Source organism: Coregonus lavaretus (genome assembly GCF_964263955.1).
Source record: "Coregonus lavaretus genome assembly, chromosome: 8".
NCBI classification, from domain to species: domain Eukaryota; kingdom Metazoa; phylum Chordata; class Actinopteri; order Salmoniformes; family Salmonidae; genus Coregonus; species Coregonus lavaretus.
The window spans coordinates 40,351,554-40,376,212 of NC_139995.1; the positions used below are offsets into that span (position 1 = coordinate 40,351,554).

At 42.4% G+C, this 24,659-nt stretch overlaps 1 protein-coding gene and 1 pseudogene across 2 annotated transcripts in view; one reads left to right on the forward strand and one right to left on the reverse strand.

Annotated features, from left to right (window-relative positions):
* LOC311133645 (calcium/calmodulin-dependent protein kinase type 1-like) overlaps positions 1-13,614 on the forward strand; it is a gene marked incomplete at both ends in the record, with an annotated part of 49,435 nt that extends 35,821 nt beyond the window's left edge. Inside the window, 8 exons of the mRNA XM_084167174.1 lie at positions 5,558-5,696; positions 6,535-6,661; positions 7,261-7,336; positions 8,436-8,548; positions 10,458-10,536; positions 11,284-11,371; positions 13,086-13,260; positions 13,508-13,614. Of these exons, the coding sequence (XP_084023300.1) occupies positions 5,558-5,696; positions 6,535-6,661; positions 7,261-7,336; positions 8,436-8,548; positions 10,458-10,536; positions 11,284-11,371; positions 13,086-13,260; positions 13,508-13,614 (904 nt within the window). The remainder of the gene's footprint in view (positions 1-5,557; positions 5,697-6,534; positions 6,662-7,260; positions 7,337-8,435; positions 8,549-10,457; positions 10,537-11,283; positions 11,372-13,085; positions 13,261-13,507) is intronic.
* Positions 13,615-20,492: 6,878 nt separating this feature from the next.
* On the reverse strand, positions 20,493-24,128 carry LOC311134055 (actin-associated protein FAM107A-like; annotated as a pseudogene). The gene is made up of 5 exons: positions 24,124-24,128; positions 23,650-23,704; positions 21,332-21,566; positions 21,069-21,225; positions 20,493-20,606 (listed from the first exon to the last, which is right to left on the reverse strand). The product of its transcript is annotated as an actin-associated protein FAM107A-like (transcript).
* Between the last annotated feature and the right edge of the window lie 531 nt (positions 24,129-24,659).

Sequence of the window (24,659 nt, forward strand, 5' to 3'; positions counted from 1 at the left end):
CATTTCTCCAAAAAGTACGATCTTTGTCCCCATGTGCAGTTGCAAACCGTAGTCTGGCTTTTTTATGGCGGTTTTGGAGCAGTGGCTTCTTCCTTGCTGAGCAGCCTTTCAGGTTATATCAATATAGGACTCGTTTTACTGTGGATATAGATACTTTTGTACCTGTTTCCTCCAGCATATTCAAAAGGTCCTTTTCTGTTGTTCTGGGATTGATTTGCACTTTTCGCACCAAAGTACGTTCATCTCTAGGAGACAGAATGAGTCTCCTTCCTGAGCGGTATGATGGCTGCGTGGTCCCATGGGGTTTATACTTGCTTACTATTGTTTGTACAGATGATCATGGTACCTTCAGGTGTTTGGAAATTGCTCCCAAGGATGAACCAGACTTGTGGAGGTCTATTTTTCTGAGGTCTTGGCTGATTTCATTTGATTTTCCCATGATGTCAAGCAAAGAGGCACTGAGTTTGAATGTAGGCCTTGAAATACATCCACATGTACACCTCCAGTGAATTATAAGTGAAATAATCTGTCTGTAAACAATTGTTGGAAAAATTACTTGTGTCATGCACAAAGTAGATGTCCTAACCGACTTGCCAAAACTATAGTTTGTTAACAAGAAATTTGTGGAGTGGTTGAAAAACGAGTTTTAATGACTCCAACCTAAGTGTATGTAAACTTCCGACTTCAACTGTATATGTTTGTTGTCTGGGTCTCCGTGTTTTTTATTAGATATATTTCTCAATGACTTTCTTAGATTTTTGCAATCATTATCAAACCATTTTTCATTATCTATTATTTTTGGTTTGCTCTTATGTTTCTTTAGATTAGCCAATGAGGCTAATTTGTCAAATATAAAGTTTATGTTCCAAACGGCCAAATGTACACCTTCATTGCTGTAGGAGAATGTTAAGGCTAAAAAGTTGTCCAGGAGAGATTGTATTTTTTGGCTACTAATGGATTTTTGGTAGATTTCTATACTGTTTGCACTCCATCTATAGGCCTGTTTAGTACCATGTAATTTATTGGACCGTGAAACTTCATGGTTGGGTTCTGCTCTTCTCAGATTCACTGTGATTTTACTGTGGTCTGAGAGAGGTGTTAGTGGGCTGACTGTGAAGGCTCTGAGAGACTCTGAGTTGAGGTCGGTGATGAAGTAGTCTACAGTACTGCTGCCAAGGGATGAGCTGTAGGTGTACCTACCAAAAGAGTCCCCTCTTAGCCTACCATTGACTATGTACAGACCCAGTGTTCGACAGAGCTTCAGGAGCTGTACTCCATTTTTGTTTTTCACTTTGTCATAGTTGTTTCTGGGGGGGTATGTGGGGAGGGAAAGGTTGTTGCTTCCCGGTAGGTGTTTGTCCCCATGACTGTTAATAGTGTTTAGTTCTTCTGCTGTTCTAGCATTTTTTTATGTAACTTATTTTTTTAACTTTATTTAACCTGGAAAGGCTCATTGAGATTTGAAATCTCTTTTTCAAGAGCGTCATGGCCAAGATAGGCAGCACCAAGTCATTACACAATTACAGACAGACAACATGAAAAACGACAAGTAATCTAGTAAACATCCATAGAAATCACAGGAGCATAACAGAATCATAAAACAGCAATTAAAAAACATTGACCTGTCAAGGAATCAGCCTCAAAATCCTTCATCAATGATTGAAAAACACCAATCGGGACAAGTTCTTCCAGTTTAAAAGTATGTTGTAAGGCGTTCCAAGACGATGGCGCAGAGTACATAAAAACCCTTTTACCAAATTCAGTTCGGACATTTGGAACAGTTAGCAGGATAAAGTCCTGAGAATGAAGGGAGTACCCACCACATTTCTGAAGAATAAAAATGCCCAGATAAAATGATAGTAAACACAAAATGGCTTTGTAAATAAAAGTATACCAGTGACTGAGCCTACGAGTGACTAGAGAAGGCCATATATACAGTGGGGAAAAAAAGTATTTAGTCAGCCACCAATTGTGCAAGTTCTCCCACTTAAAAAGATGAGAGAGGCCTGTAATTTTCATCATAGGTACACGTCAACTATGACAGACAAATTGAGAAAAAAAAATCCAGAAAATCCCATTGTAGGATTTTTAATGAATTTATTTGCAAATTATGGTGGAAAATAAGTATTTGGTCACCTACAAACAAGCAAGATTTCTGGCTCTCACAGACCTGTAACTTCTTCTTTAAGAGGCTCCTCTGTCCTCCACTCGTTACCTGTATTAATGGCACCTGTTTGAACTTGTTATCAGTATAAAAGACACCTGTCCACAACCTCAAACAGTCACACTCCAAACTTCACAATGGCCAAGACCAAAGAGCTGTCAAAGGACACCAAAAACAAAATTGTAGACCTGCACCAGGCTGGGAAGACTGAATCTGCAATAGGTAAGCAGCTTGGTTTGAAGAAATCAACTGTGGGAGCAATTATTAGGAAATGGAAGACATACAAGACCACTGATAATCTCCCTCGATCTGGGGCTCCACGCAAGATCTCACCCCGTGGGGTCAAAATGATCACAAGAACGGTGAGCAAAAATCCCAGAACCACACGGGGGGACCTAGTGAATGACCTGCAGAGAGCTGGGACCAAAGTAACAAAGCCAACCATCAGTAACACACTACGCCGCCAGGGACTCAAATCCTGCAGTGCGAGACGTGTCCCCCTGCTTAAGCCAGTACATGTCCAGGCCCGTCTGAAGTGCATTTGGATGATCCAGAATAGGATTGGGAGAATGTCATATGGTCAGATGAAACCAAAATATAACTTTTTGGTAAAAACTCAACTCGTCATGTTTGGAGGACAAAGAATGCTGAGTTGCATCCAAAGAACACCATACCTACTGTGAAGCATGGGGTTGGAAACATCATGCTTTGGGGCTGTTTTTCTGCAAAGGGACCAGGACGACTGATCCGTGTAAAGGAAAGAATGAATGGGGCCATGTATCGTGAGATTTTGAGTGAAACCCTCCTTCCATCAGCAAGGGCATTGAAGATGAAACGTGGCTGGGTCTTTCAGCATGACAATGATCCCAAACACACCGCCCGGGCAACGAAGGAGTGGCTTCGTAAGAAGCATTTCAAGGTCCTGGAGTGGCCTAGCCAGTCTCCAGATCTCAACCCCATAGAAAATCTTTGGAGGGAGTTGAAAGTGTGTGTTGCCCAGCGACAGCCCCAAAACATCACTGCTCTAGAGGAGATCTGCATGGAGGAATGGGCCAAAATACCAGCAACAGTGTGTGAAAACCTTGTGAAGACTTACAGAAAACGTTTGACCTGTGTCATTGCCAACAAAGGGTATATAACAAAGTATTGAGAAACTTTTGTTATTGACCAAATACTTATTTTCCACCATCATATGCCAATAAATTCATTAAAAATCCTACAATGTGATTTTCTGGATTTTTTTTTCTCATTTTGTCTGTCATAGTTGACGTGTACCTATGATGAAAATTACAGGCCTCTCTCATCTTTTTAAGTGGGAGAACTTGCACAATTGGTGGCTGACTAAATACTTTTTTTCCCCACTGTAGTATATAAAGTGCAATGGTGCGTAAGGGTTTTGCAGTTTAAAATAAATCTCAATGCTCCTTGATAAAGGGTGTCAATTGATCTCAAACACTGAGCGGAAGCATTCATATATAAAATATCTCCATAGTCTAGAATAGGCATACATGTAGCTGATCATAGGCTCCTTCTGGATTCAAAAGAAAAACAAGCCTTATTCCTAAAATAAAATCCCAACTTCAGCTTCAATTCTTTTGTAAGTTGTTGAATATGCAATTTAAAAGAGAGACTGTCATCAATTAAAATTCCAAGATATTTATATGAGGTTACAACCTCAATCTCATTGCACTGACAGGTAGTAATAGTTGAAAGGTTCAGTGGTCTGTTTCTTGCTTTTGAAAACACCATTAGTTTAGTTTTGTCAGCATTGAGGATAAGCTTCAATTGACACAAGGTATGTTGAACAGTATAAAAAGCAGTTTGCACATTTTAGAAAGCTTTTGTGAGAGACGAGGCACAACAATAAATAACAGTATCATCAGCATAAAAGTGAAGTTGCATTTTGCACATTTTTGTCTAATTTATTTATATAAATAGTGAATAAGAGGGGACCAAGTACAGAGCCCTGGGGCACACCATTACAGACAGACAATTTAACAGACATGAGCCCATCAAATTGAGTGCACTGAGTTCTATCAGACAGATTGTTACCAAACCATGCAACTGCATGCTCCGAAAGACCTACACGCGACAATCTGTTTCAGTATAGCATGATCAACTGTATCAAAAGCCTTAAAGAGATCAATAAAAAGTGAGACACAGTGCTGTTTTTTGTCAAAGGCTTCAGTGATATCATTTAAAACCTTCATGGCTGCTGTAATTGTGCTATGCTTCTTCCTGAAGCCCGATTGGTACATTGATAAAATAGAGTTAGTATATAAAAACTATTTTAGCTGTTCACTATCAAGGGTTTCAAGTATTTTTGCCAGGGTAGACAGCATTGAGATTGGCCTATAATTATTGAAAATTGTTGGATCTCCCACTTTTAAGTGGTAGGACAAATGCTGATTTCCAGATCCTTGGAATTTCATTACATTCCAGGGTTAGATTGAACAGATATGTAAATGGTTCAGCTATGAAATCAGCTGCCAGTTTTAAAAAGCAGGGATCAAGAAGATCAGGACCTGCAGGCTTTCTCTGATCTAAGGATTTCAGGACTTTATGTATCTCAGGGCTTTATGTACCTCCTGCACTGAGAACGTACTGGTCTCCACAGACCAGTACATTGCCTTGGGCCTGAAAGTGACTAATCTCCCCCTCTAGAATGGAGAAACTCTCTTAATTGAAGTAGGGTGACTCTGAGGGGGGAATGTATGTGGCACAGAGGAATACGTTTTTATCTGTTAAGATAGCCTCCTTGTTGTTGATTTTTAACCAGATAAAGAATTATCCTGTTTTGATGAATTTGATTTGAATTAGTTGGTTCAGATTTATACCATAATAGCATTCCCTCTGAGTCTCTGCTCTGTGTGATTCATTTTAATTTGGTGGATGGTCCGATTATCTCTCTATAACCTAGTCGACAGCCAGTGGAAACATCACCTCTGCACCATGTTTCCTGTAGTACTACAATATCAACATCATCAATTTCTTTCAGGAAGTCTGGGTTTCTGCTCTTTAGCCCAAAAGCAGAGGACTTCAATCCTTGTAAATTCCAACATGCAACGTAAAAAGATTTCATAACTGTTTTTTCTTTACCTTCAAAAAGAGATAAACACTCACAATCCAACAAGTACGATTAAAATAGGATATTTCAAATAACATAAACTCTTAATATGCAAATGTGATTTGTTAGGAATACTGTAGGTCATAAATCGGGGACAGATTGGGGGACTGGTGTGGAGTATGAGTTTAAATACATGTTTTTCTTGTTTGGAAACAGCAAACCAGTGAGCGGACGTTCCCTTTTCCTGTATGTATTGGACCTTGTTTAGTATTATGGATGTGTGTAAAGCCTCTCCCTTTAATGTTTGTCCTGTGTGTCTCTATCAGGGTGTCTGGAGGGGAGCTGTTTGACCGCATCGTAGAGAAGGGTTTCTACACAGAGAGAGACGCCAGCCAACTCATCCACCAGATCCTGGATGCTGTCAAATACCTCCATGACATGGGCATCGTACACAGGGACCTGAAGGTACTTCAACTCTTCACATACAAACACGCACACACTCACACTCAAACACATACACATGCACGCAAGCACACATACACACATATACACACATCTCCATGACATGGGCATCCTACACACGTACCTGAAGTTAGGGCTCAGAAGAGGGGAGAGGGCTGATCTGTTTTCCTTCTTCTTGGAGAGTCAGAATGTAAGAACTTGTACACTACTCTTGTGCAATGGTAATGGATCCTGTATAAATAGATACAGAAATGCATTAGATGCTGTCCGTTAGATTAGTACTCAAACAAAACAACCACTCCCATTACGCGTTGTCTTGAACTGCCACACATCCATGTCTCGTGTTCACCAATGTGAGAAAGCTGGAAATCGTGGTTCATTTACATCCCAGGCTGTAAGAAGAGGTGCCAATGTGCTGCCTCAACAACTTGTCTTGCCAATTCTTTCTTACCAGAATCGTTAAGGTTTCTGTGAGAAAATCTTCAACTAAAACAAGTAGTAGTATTTTTTACTCTCCTCTCTTTCTCCCTTCCTCTCTCTTTCTCCCCTCCTCTCTCTCTCCCTCTGTCTCCTGCTCTCTCTTTGTCTCTCTATATTTTTCTCTCTTTTCTTTCTCTCTCTCTTTTTTTCTTTCTCTCTCTCTCTCTCTCTCTCTCTCTCTCTCTCTCTCTCTCTCTCTCTCTCTCTCTCTCTCTCTCTCTCTCTCTCTCTCTCTCTCTCTCTCTCTCTCTCTCTCTCTCTCTCTCTCTCTCTCTCTCTCTCTCTCTCTCTCTCTCTCTCTCTCTCTCTCTCTCTCTCTCTCTCTCTCTCTCTCTCTCTCTCCCTCCCTGCCTCTCGGTAGCCAGAGAATCTGTTGTATTACAGTATGGACGAGGACTCTAAGATAATGATCAGTGACTTTGGCCTGTCTAAGATCGAGGACACGGGCAGTGTCATGTCTACAGCCTGTGGGACCCCAGGATACGTGGGTAAGGTGTGTGTGTGTGTGTCTGTGGATGTGTGTTCGTGATCTCTCCCACTACCCCTCACTCTCTCCCTGATCCATTTACAACCTCCTCTGAAGCATGCTATTATATTGGAGTGCTATTGTGTCAACTGTTAGTGCTTCAAAAGCACACACTCTCTCAATTCAATTCAAAGGGGAAACATATGTTTACATTGCCAAAGCAAGTGACATCTCTTTCTCTCTCTTTCTCCCTTTCTTTCTCCCTCGCTCTCTCCCTTTCTCGCTCCCTTTCTATCTCTCTCTCTCTCTCTCTCTCTCTCTCTCTCTCTCTCTCTCTCTCTCTCTCTCTCTCTCTCTCTCTCTCTCTCTCTCTCTCTCTCTCTCTCTCTCTCTCTCTCTCTCTCTCTGTTTGATGTTGCCCACTAGAGCTCTGATTGAGAGGGTAAAAAATAACTTCAATGGGCTCTGTCTAAGTCACTCTCTCTCCCTCTATCTGTCTCCCTCACCCCCTCTGTCTTTCTCAGTGCTCCTCTCCCTCTCTCCATCTGTCTTTCTCAGTCTCACTCTCTCACTCTCTCACTCTCTCCATCTTCTGACTTCGCTGTTTCATGTTATTGGCAGCTCCTGAGGTGTTGGCTCAGAAACCGTACAGCAAAGCAGTAGACTGCTGGTCCATCGGAGTCATCTCCTATATTCTGTAAGTCATCTGCTTAGTACGCTAACACAAATACCGTCCCTCAGACTCTGTATACTGGTGCCTGTGCATTTAAACATCTGTTGTATTCATGGGTTGCACCTCAGTCACTCTGTCGCGTCGCGGCAGGTAGCTTAGTGGTTAAGAGCGTTGTGCCAGTAACCGAAAGGTCGCTGGTTCTAATCCCCGAGCCGACTAGGTGAAAAATCTGTGGATGTGCCCTTGAGCAAGGCACTTAACCCTAATTGCTCCTGTAAGTCGCTCTGGATAAGAGCGTCTGCTAAATGACTAAAATGTAAATGTAAAATGTTATGAATGTTCTACATAACGCCGCAGCCATGATAATAATAATAATAATAATATGCCATTTAGCAGACGCTTTTATCCAAAGCGACTGATGATTGATGCCTAGTCATTCTGAGCGGGGGCTGATGACTTGGAAATACGATGACAGTGCTAAAGAAGGCAAATCATTTGTAGATAACAACTTTGCCATCATTATGATGTCGTCAAATTTACTTTAGAGAGAGGGCAATGTTGCCATTAGCTACCAAAGTTCGTCAAAAATAGCTAGCAATGCTAACATTAGCTAGCAAAATTTCAGTGCTGCTCAAACTAGCTAGCTAAATACTGCATCTAAAGTCAATCTGGTGACATCGCAATGATGACAAAAGATTTTCCAACAAATTATTTGCCTCCTTTTAAAATTATATTGTGTTTCCAAGCCACTGTAATGCACTTTTGATGAAATCTTAATTAGCGGCAATTGACAATGCATTGAGTAGAACATTAATTTGCACATCAGTCTTCAAGAAAACGTTCAAAACAATACTGTGATGAAACGTGCAAGCCATGAATAGTGCACTCGATAGAGCAGCTCATTCCAAATGTTCTAAAATTCTAAAATGGCTCTGTGCATGACCTTCACACCCCCACATTTATGTCTGAGAAAGTACGGTCCATCTGTGGCTGGGACTCTTGGCACTTAATAGCATAATAGGGATATTATATACTTACAACCAAATTTCAATTGGATATTTTATTATCTGGGTTCAATGTATAGAGCAATAAGTGTTCCCTCATGTCATATGAACTTTTTCAGGTTATGCGGATACCCTCCGTTTTATGACGAGAACGATGCTAAGCTTTTTGAGCAGATACTGAAGGCAGAGTATGAGTTTGACTCTCCGTACTGGGATGACATCTCCGATTCAGGTAGCTTATACCGCCTTTTTTCTTTCTTTATTTTTACAAATAATAATGATCGGGACAAACAGAAAAAAGACAAAGAGGATCACATAAACAAAACACAATACAAACTGAATCAAATTCAAATAGCATGAATCCTTTTCAATGATCTGTAATTGTTTCAATGACATACAGTGCCTTGCAAATTATTCATCCCCCTTGGCATTTTTCCTATTTTCTTGTATTACAACCTCTAATTTAGATTTGATTTTTATTTGGATTTCATGTAATGGACATACACAAAATAGTCCAAATTGGTGAAGTGAAATGAAATTCTAAAAAACAAATAACGGAAAAGTGGTGTATGTATTCACCCCCTTTGCTATGAAGGCCCTAAAAAAGATCTGGTGCAACCAATTACCTTCAGAAGTCACATAATTAGTTAAATAAAGTCCACCTGTGTGCAATCTAAGTGTCACATGATCTGTCACATGATCTCAGTATATATATACACCTGTTCTGAAAGGCCCCAGAGTCTGCAACACCACTAAGCAAGGGGCACCACCAAGCAAGTGGCACCATGAAGACCAAGGAGCTCTCCAAACAGGTCAGGGACAAAGTTGTGGAAAAGTACAGATCAGGGTTGGGTTATAAAAAAATATCTGAATGTTTGAACAACCCAGGGAGCACCATTAAATCCATTATTAAAACACTGAAAGAATATGGCACCACAACAAACCTGCCAAGAGAGGACCGCCCACCAAAACTCACAGACCAGGCAAGGAGGGCATTAATCAGAGAGGCAACAAAGAGACCAAAGATAACCCTGAAGGAGCTGCAAAGCTCCACAGCGGAGATTGGAGTATCTGTCCATAGGACTACTTTAAGCCGTACACTCCACAGAAATGGGATTTATGGAAGAATGGCCAGAAAAAAGCCATTGCTTAAAGAAAAAAATAAGCAAACACGTTTGGTGTTCACCAAAAGCCATGTGGGAGACTCCCCAAACATATGGAAGAAGGTACTCTGGTCAGATGAGACTAAAATGGAGCTTTTTGGCCATCAAGGAAAACACTATGTCTGGCGCAAACCCAACACCTCTCATCACCCCGAGAACACCATCCCCACAGTGAAGCATGGTGGTGGCAGCATCATGTTGTGGGGATGTTTTTCATCGGCAGGGATTGGGAAACTGGTCAGAATTGAAGGAATGATGGCGCTAAATAAAGGGAAATTCTTGAGGGAAACCTGTTTCAGTTTTCCAGAGATATGAGACTGGGACGGAGGTTCACCTTCCAGCAGGACAATGACCCTAAGCATACTGCTAAAGCAACACTCGAGTGGTTTAAGGGGAAACATTTAAATGTCTGTCTTGGAATGGCCTAGTCAAAGCCCAGACCTCAATCCAATTGAGAATCTGTGGTATGACTTAAAGATTGCTGCACACCAGCGGAACCCATCCATCTTGAAGGAGCTGGAGCAGTTGTGCAAAGCTTATAGAGACATACCCCAAGAGACTTCAGCTGTAATTGCTGCAAAAGGTGGCTCTAGAAAGTATTGACTTTGGGTGGGGTGAATAGTTATGCACGCTCAAGTTTTCAGTTTTTTTGTCTTATTTCTTGTTTGTATCACAATAAAAAATATTTTGCATTTTCAAAGTGGTAGGCATGTTGTTTAAATCAAATGAAACAAACCCCCCAAAATTCCATTTTAATTCCAGGTTGTAAGGCAACAAAATAGGAAAAATGCGAAGGCGTGGGGTGAATACTTTCGCAAGCCACTGTAAATTACATTTGACTGTGAATGAATACCATGACTACTTTGTGTGGATTTGTAAGTCATTGATTATACTGTATTATCTCTGGAGATAGTGTAAATTCGTAAGGAATCAACATTGTTCAGTAATGATTTGAAAGTGTTGTTTTTTTCATTCCAGCTAAAGACTTTATCTGTCACCTGATGGAGAAAGACTTCATGAAGAGATATACCGCTGATCAAGCACTTCAACACCCCTGGTAATACAAGCTTTCCCTAACCCTAACTCTAGCTACATGTCCACATCCCGGTTCAACCCTAACCCCAGCCTCAACCTTAACCTTAACCCTAAACCTAAACCTAGCCTTAACCACAAACCTAAGCTTAGCTTAATCTCCTCATCCCGATACAACCTTAACGCTACACTCTTAGAAAAAAAGGTGCTATCTAGAACCTTAAAGGGTTCTTCGGTTGTCCCCATAGGAGAACCCTTTAAATAACCCTTTTTGGTTCCAGGTAGAACCCTTTTGGGTTCCATGTAGAACCCTTTCCACAGAGGGTTTTTCATGGAACCCAAAAGGGTTCTACTTGGAACCCGAAAGGGGTCTACCTGGAACCAAAAACGATTATCCTATGTGGACAGCCAAATAACTATTTTGGAACCCTTCTTTCTGAGAGTGTAGTCTCAACCACAACTCTAACCCTAACCATAGCTTAATGTCAACATCAAGGTTAAACCCTAACCCTCAACCACAACCCTAACTTCATGTCAACATCAAGGTTCAACCCTAACCTTAGCCTCAACCACAGCAACAACAACCACAACCCTAACTCTAGCTTCATGTCCACATCCTGGTTCCCCAAGCCATTCAATGCATTCTTGCGTAACATTCAGGCTGGTTAAACCAGGCGAGGATATCTACGTCCCATAACTCAAACTTTAAACTTCTGACAGCTTGCCCCCTCTTTGCTGTCTCTCTCTAAACTCTCTCTTTTCCGGTTTGCAGGATCTGTGGAGACACAGCTCTTGATAAGAACATCCATGAGTCTGTCAGTGCTCAGATCAAGAAGAACTTTGCTAAAAGTAAATGGAAGGTCAGTGGCTCAATATTACTGCTTTGATAACTCTCATTTTATTTCTATTTTTGTTCTTCTATCTGTCTCTCTGTCTCATTTACACTACATGACCAAAAGTATGTGGACACCTGCTCATCGAACATCTCATTCCAAAATCATGGGCATTAGTAGGAGTTGGTCCCCCCTTTGCGGCTACAACAGCCTCCACTCTTCTGGGATGGCTTTCCACTAGATGTTGGAACATTGCTGCGGGGACTTGCTTCCATTAAGCCACAATAGCATTAGTGAGGTCGGGTACTGATGTTGGGTGATTAGTCCTGGCTCGCAGTCGGCGTTCCAATTCATCCCAAAGATATTCGATGGGGTTGAGGTCAGGGCTCTGTGCAGGCCAGTCAAGTTTTTCCACACCGATCTCGACAAACCATTTCTGTATGGACTTCGCTTTGTGCACGGGGCAATGTCATGCTGAAACAGGAAAGGGCCTTCCCCAAACTTGCCACAAAGTTGGAAGCACAGAATGTCATTGTATGCTGTAGCGTTAAGATTTCCCTTCACTGGAACTAAGGGTCCTAGCCTGAACCATGTAAAGCAGCCCCAGATCATTATTCCTCCTCCACCAAACCTTACAGTTAGCACTTTGCATTGGGGCAGGTAGTGTTCTACTGGCATCCGCCAAACCGAGATTCGTCTGTCGGACTGCCAGATGGTGAAGTGCAATTCATCACTCCAGAGAACGCATTTCCACTGCTCCAGAGTCCAATGGCGGTGAGTTTTACACCACTCCAGCCGACGCTTGGCATTGCGCATAGTGATCTTAGGCTTGTGCGCGGTTGCTCGGCCATGGAAACCCATTTCATGAAGCTCCCGACGAATAGTTATTGTGCTGACGTTGCTTTCAGAGGCAGTTTGGAACTCGGTAGTGAGTGTTGCAACCAAGGACAGATGATTTTTAAGCGTTTCAGCACTCGGCGGTCCCGTTCTGTGAGCTTGTGTTGCCTACCACTTTGCGGCTGAGAAGTTGTTGCTCCTAGATGTTTCCACTTCACAATGGGGCGGCAGGTAGCTTAGTGGCTAAGAGCGTTGTGCCAGTAATCGAAAGGTCGCTGGTTCTAATCCCCGAGCCGACTAGGTGAAAAATCTGCAGATGTGCCCTTGAGCAAGGCACTTAACCCTAATTGCTCATGTAAGTCGCTCTGGATAAGAGCGTCTGCTAAATGACGTAAATGTAAATGTAAATGTACAGTTGACTGGGGCAGTTCTAGCAGGGCAGAAATTTGATGAACTGACTTGTTGGAAGTGCCACGTTGAAAGTCACTGAGCTCTTCAGTAAGGCCATTCTACTGCCAAAGTTTGTCTATGGAGATTGCATGACAGTGTGCTCGATTTTATACACCTGTCAGCAACGGGCGTGGCTGTAGTAGCCGAATCCACTCATTTGAAGGGGTGTCCACTTACTTTTGTATATGTAGTAATATATATGGTTCCTCTGTTTTTTATAGTGGTTGTAGAAATCACTGTGCATTTATCACCTTCCCTTCCCTTTTCTCTTTCTCTATTTCTCTCTCTCTCTCTCTCTCTCCCCCGTCTTCTCTCTCTCACCCCCCCTTCTTCCCCCTCTCTCAACCACCTCCCCCTGTCTCTCTCTCCCCCATTATTCTCTCTCTCCCCCTCTCTCTCCCTCTCCCCATCCCCCCTCTATCTCTCTGTCCCTCCTATCACTATCCCTACACAGCAAGCATTCAATGCCACAGCAGTGGTGAGACACATGCGGAGGCTGCAGCTGGGTACCAGCCTAGAGAGCCCCAGCCAGATCACCCCCACAAGCCCCTGTCATGCCCACACACTCCTGTTGCGGGAGGAGGATGAGGACGAGGAGGAGGAGGGACTGGGGGTAGAGGAGGAGTGCTGTAAGTGAGACAATACTGAGCCTGTACCCCACTCAGCCAGCCACCTCTCTCTCACTCTCACTCTAACTCTCACTCTCACTCTCACTCTCACTCAGACTCTCAATCTGTTTATCTCTCTGAGCACGTAGCCTACAGTACTGTGGAGCCTCTGAGCACGTACAGTGGTGTGTACAGTACTGTAGTGATACTCTAGTAGTACAGCACTGTGGAGTACTGTCCCTGTCATCTCCTCTGCTCTCCTCTCCAGTGTCATACTGTGAGGATGGGCAGCGGCGCGGTAGTGCAGAGGGCAGTGCCGACCGGGACAGTCTGACGAGTTGCACCTACTGCTGCAGGCCAGCCAGTCGCATCTAAGTGGCCACAGACCCTGCCCCTTTGTCGCCATGGGGATATGTATGTTTCCATGGAGCCACCCAGTGCCCGCCCTGTCCGCCTAGTTTGGCCATGAATGCAGAGTGATGTTATGACAGGCTGTGTCCAGGAGAGTAGGATGGTGATGAGTCAGCCAGCAGCCATGTCCAGAGCCACCTTCTAGCTCCAATGCTTGCCCAGAATAAACCATCTACAGTTCCTTTTAGAGGGGAGTTTTGGATGCAGGGATTACTTTGTTAAATTCAGGTGTCCACAAACACTGATATTTGTGCAGAGTGTGCGGTAACACTTTACTTGACACCCAGCATCATAACACGTTATGACACGGTCATAACCATGTCATAATATGTCATAACAGCTGACATAGCTTGTCATAACCTGTCATAATATGGTCATAACACTGTAATGACCAATATATTTATGTCTGTTGTGACATATATGGCATTATTTTATAGCTGGTTATGACACCTACATAAGAGTGTCGAACCCCACATTTATTCAAATGTTTTTTTCCCTGCCAAGAAGTTTCCTTTCGTTTGAAAGTTTGTTTCTTAAGTCCTTTGTTGTTGTTGTAATGAATTCTTTACAGTCATGTTTTTTTCATCATATTTTAAATAACTTGCAGACACTGTCAAGAAGCATTATGACCATCATAATCATATAAGCCAGATAGGCCTATCACGTACATGCCCATGTATCAGTCATCAGTCAAAAACAGGGTGCAGTGCCTTGTCCTGCTCCTGAAATCTGCTCCTGCATTCATCCCAGTCATCAGCAACAGAGCATTGACCTATGTGCATGTCTGACATCAATTTGTGCGCAATTACTGTACAATGTTCATTTAATATGGTCGATTTCAGAAAATGTTATATAACATAAACATACTGTTGAGAAGTAGGCTATGGTGTAATGGATTGTTTTGCCTTGTGTGGTAGGTTTTGTGGGTTTTTACATTTTTATGTAGGTGTCATAACCAGCCATAACAGGTCTAAATATGTGTCATGACAATGTTATGACCATATTATAAAAGGTTATGACAAGTTATGTCAGCTGTTATGACATATTATGACATGGTTATGACCATGTCATAACGTGTTATGACGCTGGATGTCAAGTAAAGTGTTACAGAGTTTACACATACCTAAAACTGTTGTCATATAAGTATGGTCTTTGACATCAGGCTTCACAATTGATGGAGAGTTCCTTCACTTTAAAAATCAACATATAAGTGCTTTTAGTACCAGTTAATCAACTGTAATGTTTTTTTTATTTTTATGTTTTGTCCCATTTGGCTCATTATCTTACCTGTGTTTGTTTTGGTTTTGAAGTTTACAGCCCCATCAGAAACACTTTCTGGGCTCTGGATTGACTCTGTATTCTGGCTCAGACTTGGCTCGTAAAAGCTTTTCTGGTTCGAGGCACCTGCATGCGTCGGTTGAATGATAAAATGTGAAATGTATGGCTAATAAAGGGATACTTTTTTATTTTATGGCTGTTCTGTTACCAGAAGTTCACACTGAGATCCCTATGGCAACACACAGACCGTATAGCCTATCAGATTAATCCTATACACCTTCTCAGCCAATGAGCATTTCCATAGTAGCCACACCACTTAACATGAGAGTTGGGGTACCACAGGGTTCGATGTTGAGACCATTTCAGTTATAAATAGTTTGCAATTATATTTCACGTTCTAGGGAATCAAATCAGTTGTATGCATGACATTTCTATCTGCAAAGGTCCCTAAATGTTATGTCCATTTAAACAATATTACACCCCTGTCCTCCGTGGTGGTCGGAGGGATCTCAGTGTTTGTTCTCTGGCTGCTCTGTACTTTGCACCTATCTCTCGTGGAAGAAGTATCGGTCTACCGTCTGCATGACCTGGTTATAATATGTTTACGCGGTTGATGATCAACATAGAAATATAAAAAAATATGTATATGGTTATTATTACTACTCTGTTGTCCTGATAAACATTTCTTTCTGTAATTCTGAAAACTATATAATGTGAAGTGAGAAGTTGTTGACAACGTACATATGTGTAGCACGGTCTGAACTGTAACGTTACCTTAACCTCTGCATTGACTATTTGATGGTCATCTCTACCCAGTGGCACACTGACGCCGTCTCCCTGGTAACCATGTTGATTTAGTTTAGATTACAACTCTAGGATGTACAATAAGTTGTTGTGGGAGTCTGTTTATTTGTTGTTTTGTTCACTTAAAGTTTTGTAGTCTATCTCAACCTACTAAATAGAAATAGTCCCTGACCCTGACCCCTCCCTTTCCCTGGTACTGTGTAACAGTTCTGATTGTAACATTCAACATGTTGAGTGACAAAGACAGACCTGAGTTCAAATACTATTTGAAATCTTTCAAATACTTTGAGCGTTTGCTTAGGAGTGGAAAGATAAAGCCAGTTCTCTAACTACGATGACAAGACAGAGTGCAGTCTGATAGAAAATCTCAAGGTACAGTGTTACCTGCTATGATTACAGTTTAAACACATCAATAAGGCTGAAAATGACAAGCCAAATGGGTAGGCCTATAATTATAATTAAAGATTTAGGGCTGTATTCAATCTGTAACACTGAAGTTCAGCATTATAGCGTGATTGAAATTTAAAGGCAATGTTCCCGCGTTAGCAGAGACTGCATTCACGGTAAACACTGTATATGTCGACTCAATCGGAAATTACCTTTATATTTCTATTTCGCAATCGAAACCGCTTCAGCGATACAGATGGAATAGAGCCCTTACTCTGTTTGGTTCACGCTGCGCTGCATTTTCACTGCTGTTCGGATTGGATACCAAATACTTATTGTTAAGTTCAATCAGAGGTACTAGCTAAAGCCTTCTAGTTGAGCTCTACCTTGTTTAGGCCAATGACCTGTGTTTGGTCCATAGCAGTGACTTCATAAGGTTATAATTGCTCAAAAGCAATCATTCTGGCTTCACAAGACAGTGACTGACTGCAGAATGGAAAATATGCAAACTCTGTGTGAATGGCTTCATGTTATATGTTAGGTATAATTGCTGTTGATGACTTTGTTGATCACCTGATAACCTGTGTTCATTTGTTTGGTAAAGACTGTTGAACCTTTCCTTGGTTCCTATTTGTTTTTTAAGAAACAGATTGATTTGACTCATGACAAACACATATTTAAATGGGAAAGAAACGTGTATGAAAAAATAATACTCAAAATGTTTATATTATAAGTATATATATATATATATATTGTATATCCTTTTTTGTAAAAGCTGTTTTGAGCTAATAATGTATGGATGCAATGCATCATGACTTATTGATCAACACGTAAGGAAGGAGACAATGATTTGTACCTTCAGATATATGATCGCAGGAAATTAAATAAAACTTCCTTGTCTATGCATTGTGTGTTCTGTCATATTACTGTCATTTATTTTATTTAGTTAGGGCCACGTTCATTAGGCACCAAACAGAAGAAAACAGACTCAAACAGGGAGGGATTTTAAGAAAACATTCATTTTCTGTTTCGAAACATTTCAAAATGTTTTGCTACGGTGTGCCCTACTGAACACGACTCAGTACATGGCATTACAGTGAGTGTCATAGTATGTTATAATAATACCATTGCTTATACATGTAGCTTGTGATCTATTCTGCCATCTGGTGGGGGCAGTATAAACCCGAACGTGGCTGATAGAGGTTGTTTGGTACAACAGACATAGGATGCTGTCTGTTACACTAAAAATATATAAAATATAAAATTCACATTTTCAATGTCCGTTTTATTTATGACCAAGTACAAATGTGTCTAAGGACACTGTGTCACCAAACATAATGATTCATTTACATTTACGTCATTTAGCAGACGCTCTTATCCAGAGCGACTTACAGTTAGTGAATACATTTTTTTTTTTATACTGGCCCCCCGTGGGAATCGAACCCACAACCCTGGCGTTGCAAACGCCATGCTCCATCAACTGAGCTACATCCCTGCCGGCCATTCCCTCCCCTACCCTGGACGACGCTGGGCCAATTGTGCGCCGCCCATGAGTCTCCCGGTCGCGGCCGGCTGCGACAGAGCCTGGATTCGAACCAGGATCTCTAGTGGCACAATTGGAGCGGGAAACTGAAGAGGGAGGGATTTTAAAGCTAGGGTGTGTGGAGGGCACGATATAAGATGGAGAGAGGGCGGGGGAGGCTAGGCTACTCTGCAGACCAGCTTCCTTTTATTGAAATTCAATAAAGTAAATCTTCATTCAACAAAAACTCTGTAAGAACTTTGATTGTTAATAAAGTATAGTGATGAATTTCCACAACACTACCATGCATATGCTTTACATAGACCACTGCGCCACTCAGGAGTAGTCACTAGTATCACAAGGTGAATGATGTATATTATATTTGTTTGGTAAAGACATTTTTTCGTTGAACCGTTCCTTGGTTTTGTTCCCACTTGTGGGAATTGGCCTACATGGATAGGGCTAAATGGAAATGTTTCTTATAGAAGAAATATGTAAAGCATATGCATGGTAGTGTTGTGGAAATTCATCACTATACTTTATTAACAATCAAAGTTCTTACAGAGTTTTTGTTGAATGAAGATTTACTTTATTGTATTTCAATAAAAGGAAGCTGGTCTGCAGAGTAGCCTAGCCTCCCCTGCCCTCTCTCCATCTTATATCGTGCCCTCCACACACCCTAGCTTTAAAATCCCTCCCTCTTCAGTTTCCCGCTCTTTTATTGCTCCGTCCACTCCCTTTGTCTATGGTGGCGGCTAAATTAGACTTTCATTCAGTTCAGAATCAATAGTAATACCCTCAATCAATCCCTTATCTTGCAAAAACACTCATGTTTAGTTTAAACTCTGTTCAACCCTGGCGCCGCTCTTCATCACTGTTTGAGGAGAGAGACAAAAGGCCACAGGATTAAGTTCTTGCCTAGCCACAGAGAATGTTAATAGTCCACTAAAAAATCTTCAACAGTAGCAATTGAAGATGATGGGACAATTATTAGACCAAAGTTGAGGACACAACAGTTCACCTGACACAAGACTGAGTCCAAACATTACGCTGTTGATTTATTTGCATTTACATTTACTGTACTTTTCACCGTGTTTGTTGATAACAAAATATGATGGAAACACTTCTCTGATTGGAAAATATGCTGATTTTAGAATATTTGTATGAAAATCTGTCCCCAATTGGATGGAATATAAAACTTATTAACCTCATTTTTTTCTTCTCTCTCTTGGCTGTACCATTGATGAACTAGAGCAAGCACACTTGTAGTTGTTTTGTTTGGAACACAACCCTGCATCCACACCATCACACACTTGTTCTATTGCCAACATGACTAGCTAAGTTATAAAATACGATCTTAAGTGTTAGGCTTTCACGGGACAGTTCAGAGAAAGAGATCGTAATGTTGGCGCTCATAGAAAGGAGTCATGCGTGCATTCAGGTGCGTCTTCCGTGGTGAATTTTCTTCACAATTGACAAACATAGGCTCATTCTGTTCAGAACAACCCAGGGTATGATGCCATGTCATCTTGTAACTGTACATCAAACATAGTGATCATAAACATTGACACTGTATTGACATGAGTTTTATGGTATGGAAATGTGAAGTGCACATTTGGACTCATGGGTGTATGGGTTGCTTGTATGACATCAAAGTGGTATGTATTATAATCCTCAACATCTCATCTTTCAGAACACATAGAGTCCTCTTAATTTACAGCATTTTTGTCGCGTGCGGTACTCATGTTCAAAACGGCTGTCAGTTAAAACACACACAGCGCTGTGAAGCACAGAGACAGAGCTCTGATGTCATTTATAGCATGTTACTGTACAGCCACTGCGTTCCAATTTAGGCGCTTATCAGTGCCCAAATCTGCCATTTTCAACCTGTGTATGAGTACGAGTGTAAAGGGCAACAGGGGGTGCTCTCTCTATCTGTGTCAGAGGTGGTTGGCATGAGAGACAAATAACTAATGGAACATCAAGCCTCTCAGAGGATGGGAGGGCCCAGCCACGTCCCAGATCTGTTTGTGATGTATAGCCAGATCCTATGGTCGTTGTCATGCAAAACATGTTCATATGGGGTTGGCAAGACAACACAAGCAGATCTAGGACCAGGCTAGTGGGGACTCAATCCCTATTTGGATCAAGTAAAGATGTTCTTCAAAGGCTAAATTGACACAGGGTGGTTAACTTCAGGCAGTGAGCTCTTTCCGAGTAGATGTGGTCGAGGACATGTTCAGGTACCAATTTGCACCATGCATGCATCCATCATTCACCACCACCTCCCTCCGCTGATCTCACCTTCAGTCTCTTGACCATCGATCTACTCATGATGATTAATTATGTTTTTAAATATCTTGTTTTTTGTTGTTGTTGCTTTACAGCGCTTTGAGATTTCTTTATGTAATGAATAGCGCTATAAAGGTTGAATAAATTCTACATTATTATTATTATCTGTACTCCCATGCAGGTGAACCATGCCAAGCATACTATCCCACCAACATGATCTGTCAACACGATCCAACAGCTTAATGTCACCCAGTCAGAGGGAAAATCTCAATAGCATACTACTAGCGTCCACTCTCCTCTCCCCTTCTCAAAACCCATTGGAGAAGGTCAGAGGGGAGGGACCTCCGGCTTTCTCCTCCAATGGGTTTTGAGAAATGGGCGAGGAGAGAGGACACGAGGAGTATGCAATTGAGATTCTCCCAGGATACTGTCTTCCTTCACTACTACAACTCCATGTAGTCACGTATCCCCACCATCCTATCTACAGTTCATGGAGATGCTCTAACAACACCATGCCACTCTAACCATACTTTACACAGCTTCCTGTCAGTCAGTCCTTTTAAACTGCCTTCCCCACATCCAGTATGGTGGTGCATCGCAGGCTCTCTTTAACTCTGATGAACTCTGGGGAACTCTGCAGGCCCTGCTGTTGTGCCTTTAGCTCTCTCTCCAGCTGCAGGGAAGAGTCAGTCACTGACAGTCAGTGAATACAAGAGCAGATTGGAATTAATACAGTGTGTATGTACAAAGCTGCAACCCAATGGTATACAACAGGGGTGTCCAACTCATTCCATGGAGGGCCTAGTGTCAGCTGGTTTTAGACTACCAGGTGAGGGGAGTTACGAACTAATTAGTGACCTTAATCAATCAAGTAGAAGAGAGGAGTGAAAACCTACAGACACTTGGCCCTCCGTGGAATGAGTTTGACACATGTGGTATACAGTATGTAGTATGTACAGGTTGCAGGAGCTGAATAAGTAATGTCTGCTTTGACTAATGAGCATTGTATGTAAATGAACTAGTAATGCATGAGTGAAGCTGTGTGCAATGCAAATCATGTGATGGAGAGCAAAGTGTGCTTGGCTTACGCCAATGGCAGTCATGTGACCATGATGTTGACATGGAGTATACCAACCTCCTCCAGCCTCTGATGCCTCTTGAGCAGTTCCTGTTGGAAAGGAGACCTGTTCTTCTTCTCCTCTTCTGCCTCTCTTCTCTGTTTCACCCCCTGTTCCCAGTTCCTCTGTTCCAGAACATGCTGGAGCTCTGGCTTCCCCTCCAGACATGGACCTCTGACAGAGAAAAATTAGGACAGTTGATGTGTGTGTGTGTGCGTACATGCGCGAGTTTGTGTGTATGTGCAGCATGCCTGTGTGTGCTACCCTGTGCAAGCCCCACCTCTTGTGTGTCATCCTTAGTTCCCTGTGGAGCTCCTGGTGGCTCTTGGAGACTCTGACCGGGTTGAGTAGCTTCTTGGGCTGGATGATCAGATCACTGCCCTCCTCCTCCTGACCCTCTGGCTGAGGTGGTGGTCCACCTGCCTTCCCGTGCTCTGGGTCCTCCTGGTCCTCTGCACCTTGACCCTGACCCTGTTCTCCATCTCGGTCCGACAGCAGGCCAGCGTGGGCTGAGGCTGGGGGACAGAGACAAAGCCAACAATTTTTTTTGCATAGGCTCATGTCCTCGTTTTTAAATAAAACCATATCCCCCAATGTAATTCTTGAAAAATAGATTTTAGAATTGATAGAATTGTACCAACTTGGTCAAATAAAGAAGTATGAGTTAGGACAGGTTAGAACAGGTGAACTAAAGATATGAATCTCAGACTTTTTGATTAGTAACCATTATTTGATTGGTAATATAGCTAAGGTGGTTGCCTCTCAACTGTTGTTTATGTCATGAAACGACAAGCACACAGTTTTACTGGGCCCTATAAACATGTCCATAAGCCTCATATTAGACAGGAGCAGAAATGATAGGGGTTACATCACTTAACACTACATGTTACATAACTAAAATCATGTCCCTTTTCCGTTGGCCAGACACACTCCAGTTGCATCTTATTTTATTTCCCTTGGCATGGGCACAGTGGGACATAGTAGCCTAGCCCCAGATCTGTTTGTGCTGTCTTGCCAACTCCTGTGGTGATTAACATGTAGATCTGGGATCAGGCGAGGGCATTAGCTACAGTATCTCCATACCTGAACTACATAGAAAAACAAGTGTCCTATTGCACCAGCTCAGCACGCATATTTCTGTGGTTATATACTTCACTATCAAACTCCAAGGACCACATTTACAAGTGTTTGGATTTTTGCATAGTTTGTACCTGTGGGAATCCCCCAGAGGGAATAAAACATGATCATCAACATACCCATCTCCCCAACATCGAGTCAGTCATTTCTGTTCAACCTGCCTTTTTCACTAAACTCATAAACCCAACACATGATGCCTTGTTAACACCAATCATCAATCATGTCCTATTAACATTCTGCACTTCTCTCACTGTGAAAGTAGTATCTGTAGGTCCCTTACCTGACTTAGCCAGAACCTCTCTCTGCCTCCCTGGTGTCCTGTTTGTGATGACACTGCTAGTATCCATCTATTCTATGAAGCCCAGGGCCAGGCTAGTGGTAAGTTAGTTACTGCTGTAGACTAGCTACCACAGCTGTCACTGGCACTATGAATCCAGAGGTCTGGTCAGAGCTGGGCAGGGCTGGGGCTGGGGCTGGGAGTCTACCTCTACAGCCACTCCCTGTTCCACTACCCTACACCTTTGTCTCCATCCCACCTCAGCCCCGCCTACAGCCCTGGCCACACCTCTAGCCGCCAGTCAGTCACATGACCACTCAGGTCGTCCTGTAGCCTCGCTATCCATCCATTGTCTCCCCTCCTCCCCTCTCTCCCTCTACCTCTCCCCTTTCTCCCTTCCCTCCCCTTTGCTTTGTGACTCTCTTTCTCCCCTCCTCTTTCTCTCTCCACCATACTCCCTCCAGTGTCCCTCCATCTCCCTCTCCCCTCTCCCTCCACTCTGCTCTGTGCCTCACCCTCTAGGCTAGGTTGGATTATCCAGGGGCTCAAGCCCCGCCCTGTTTAAATCTCCTCACGGGAAACTAATTGCCAGACCTATTTACATAATCACACCCACCACAATATTGTTGGGGATTTAAAGTATCACAAAGCACCTCCACACGCCTCATGATAGATACACACTACAGGCTGCTGTGCCGGCCACAGATTAACTTTGCAGCTGTTTCTGATTAATAAACAATGCCATGCTGATGGGTGGTAACATTAAATTACAACCCATCTCGGAAACGTAACGTAGGCTAGAAATAATTTGTATGTTATATCATATTAAAAGAAACCACATTCACACGGATTTGCACAAAGTGGGCAGTTCGGATTTGTCACTTCAAGACCAAAAAGATCATACTTTGACTAAATCATTGTGCAACATCATGGGTAAGCTCTGGCCATCATCTTTCAGATCAAAAACGTGGATTTCTACTACTGTGGGCATTTAAGTCTAGTCCTGGACTAGGAAGGACTTTCAATGGAGATTCTCCATTGAGCACGCGCTTCAGTCCAGGATTGGGCTTAATCTTTGTCTGGGAAAACTGCCCCACGTGTTCATTATACAATGACAATACAGGTACATGTTAATTGATCTATCCTTCTTCTACTCTAATGCTAGTATCTGAATGTTATCTCACCTGTCCCATTCAGAGGTGTTCTACTTCTGGTGGGAGATGTTGGAGGTGGTCTTCACTAGGTTGACAGGTAAAACACAACCAATCACGTGAGAAACTGTCAGAGGCTTTATGTCACCGGTGTTACAATAAGACCAACGAGCACATTAGTATGTATCACAGTAATCTCGTCCCCAGCTGGCTCTCTCTCTGTCTACACTATATGCGATAGCAATTGAGCCTGGGGAAGCGGTTAGTATCACAGTAATACTACATTTTTCAAACATTTAGAATGGTCTGATTTGGAGGCCTATCATAAGGTGACCACACACTGCTTGTTTTGAATGTCTCAATGGACAATCAGGTCAACAATGGTCCATTGTTGTTTGTGTCAGACCAGACGTGAAGGGGCGGCTATAGACCCAGATGACCAGTTAACCGAGAAGAGAGGAGAGGCCCTTGTGGAAAACTGGGCTGGACTGGAGGCCTACCACCCACCACATTACTGAATAACCCAAAAACAACAGGCCTTAGTCATTGCTCAATAACTTTCATTTCACCTGTATGAGCCTTGCGTATCCCTACACCCCATTACTCATATAAACCAGGTAAATCCATGGGCATACTCATGTAAAACAGGTCTACCCCAGTGCCCAAGCCTCAACATTCATACAAAAGAGCTGTCTACTTTTGTACTTCAGCCCGAATATCCTTACAGACCAGGTCTACACCTGTACTTCAGCTCCAATTTACAGTGGCTTGCGAAAGTATTCACCCCCCTTGGCATTTTTCCTATTTTGTTGCCTTACAACCTGGAATTAAAATCGATTTTTTGGGAGGATGTATCATTTGATTTACACAACATGCCTACCACTTTGAAGATGAAATTTTTTTTTTGGTGAAACAAACAAGAAATAAGACAAAAAAACAGAAAACTTGAGCGTGCAAAACAATTCACCCCCCCCCCCCCCCCCCTTGGGGTATGTCTCTATAAGCTTGGCACATCTAGCCACTGGGATTTTTGCCCATTCTTC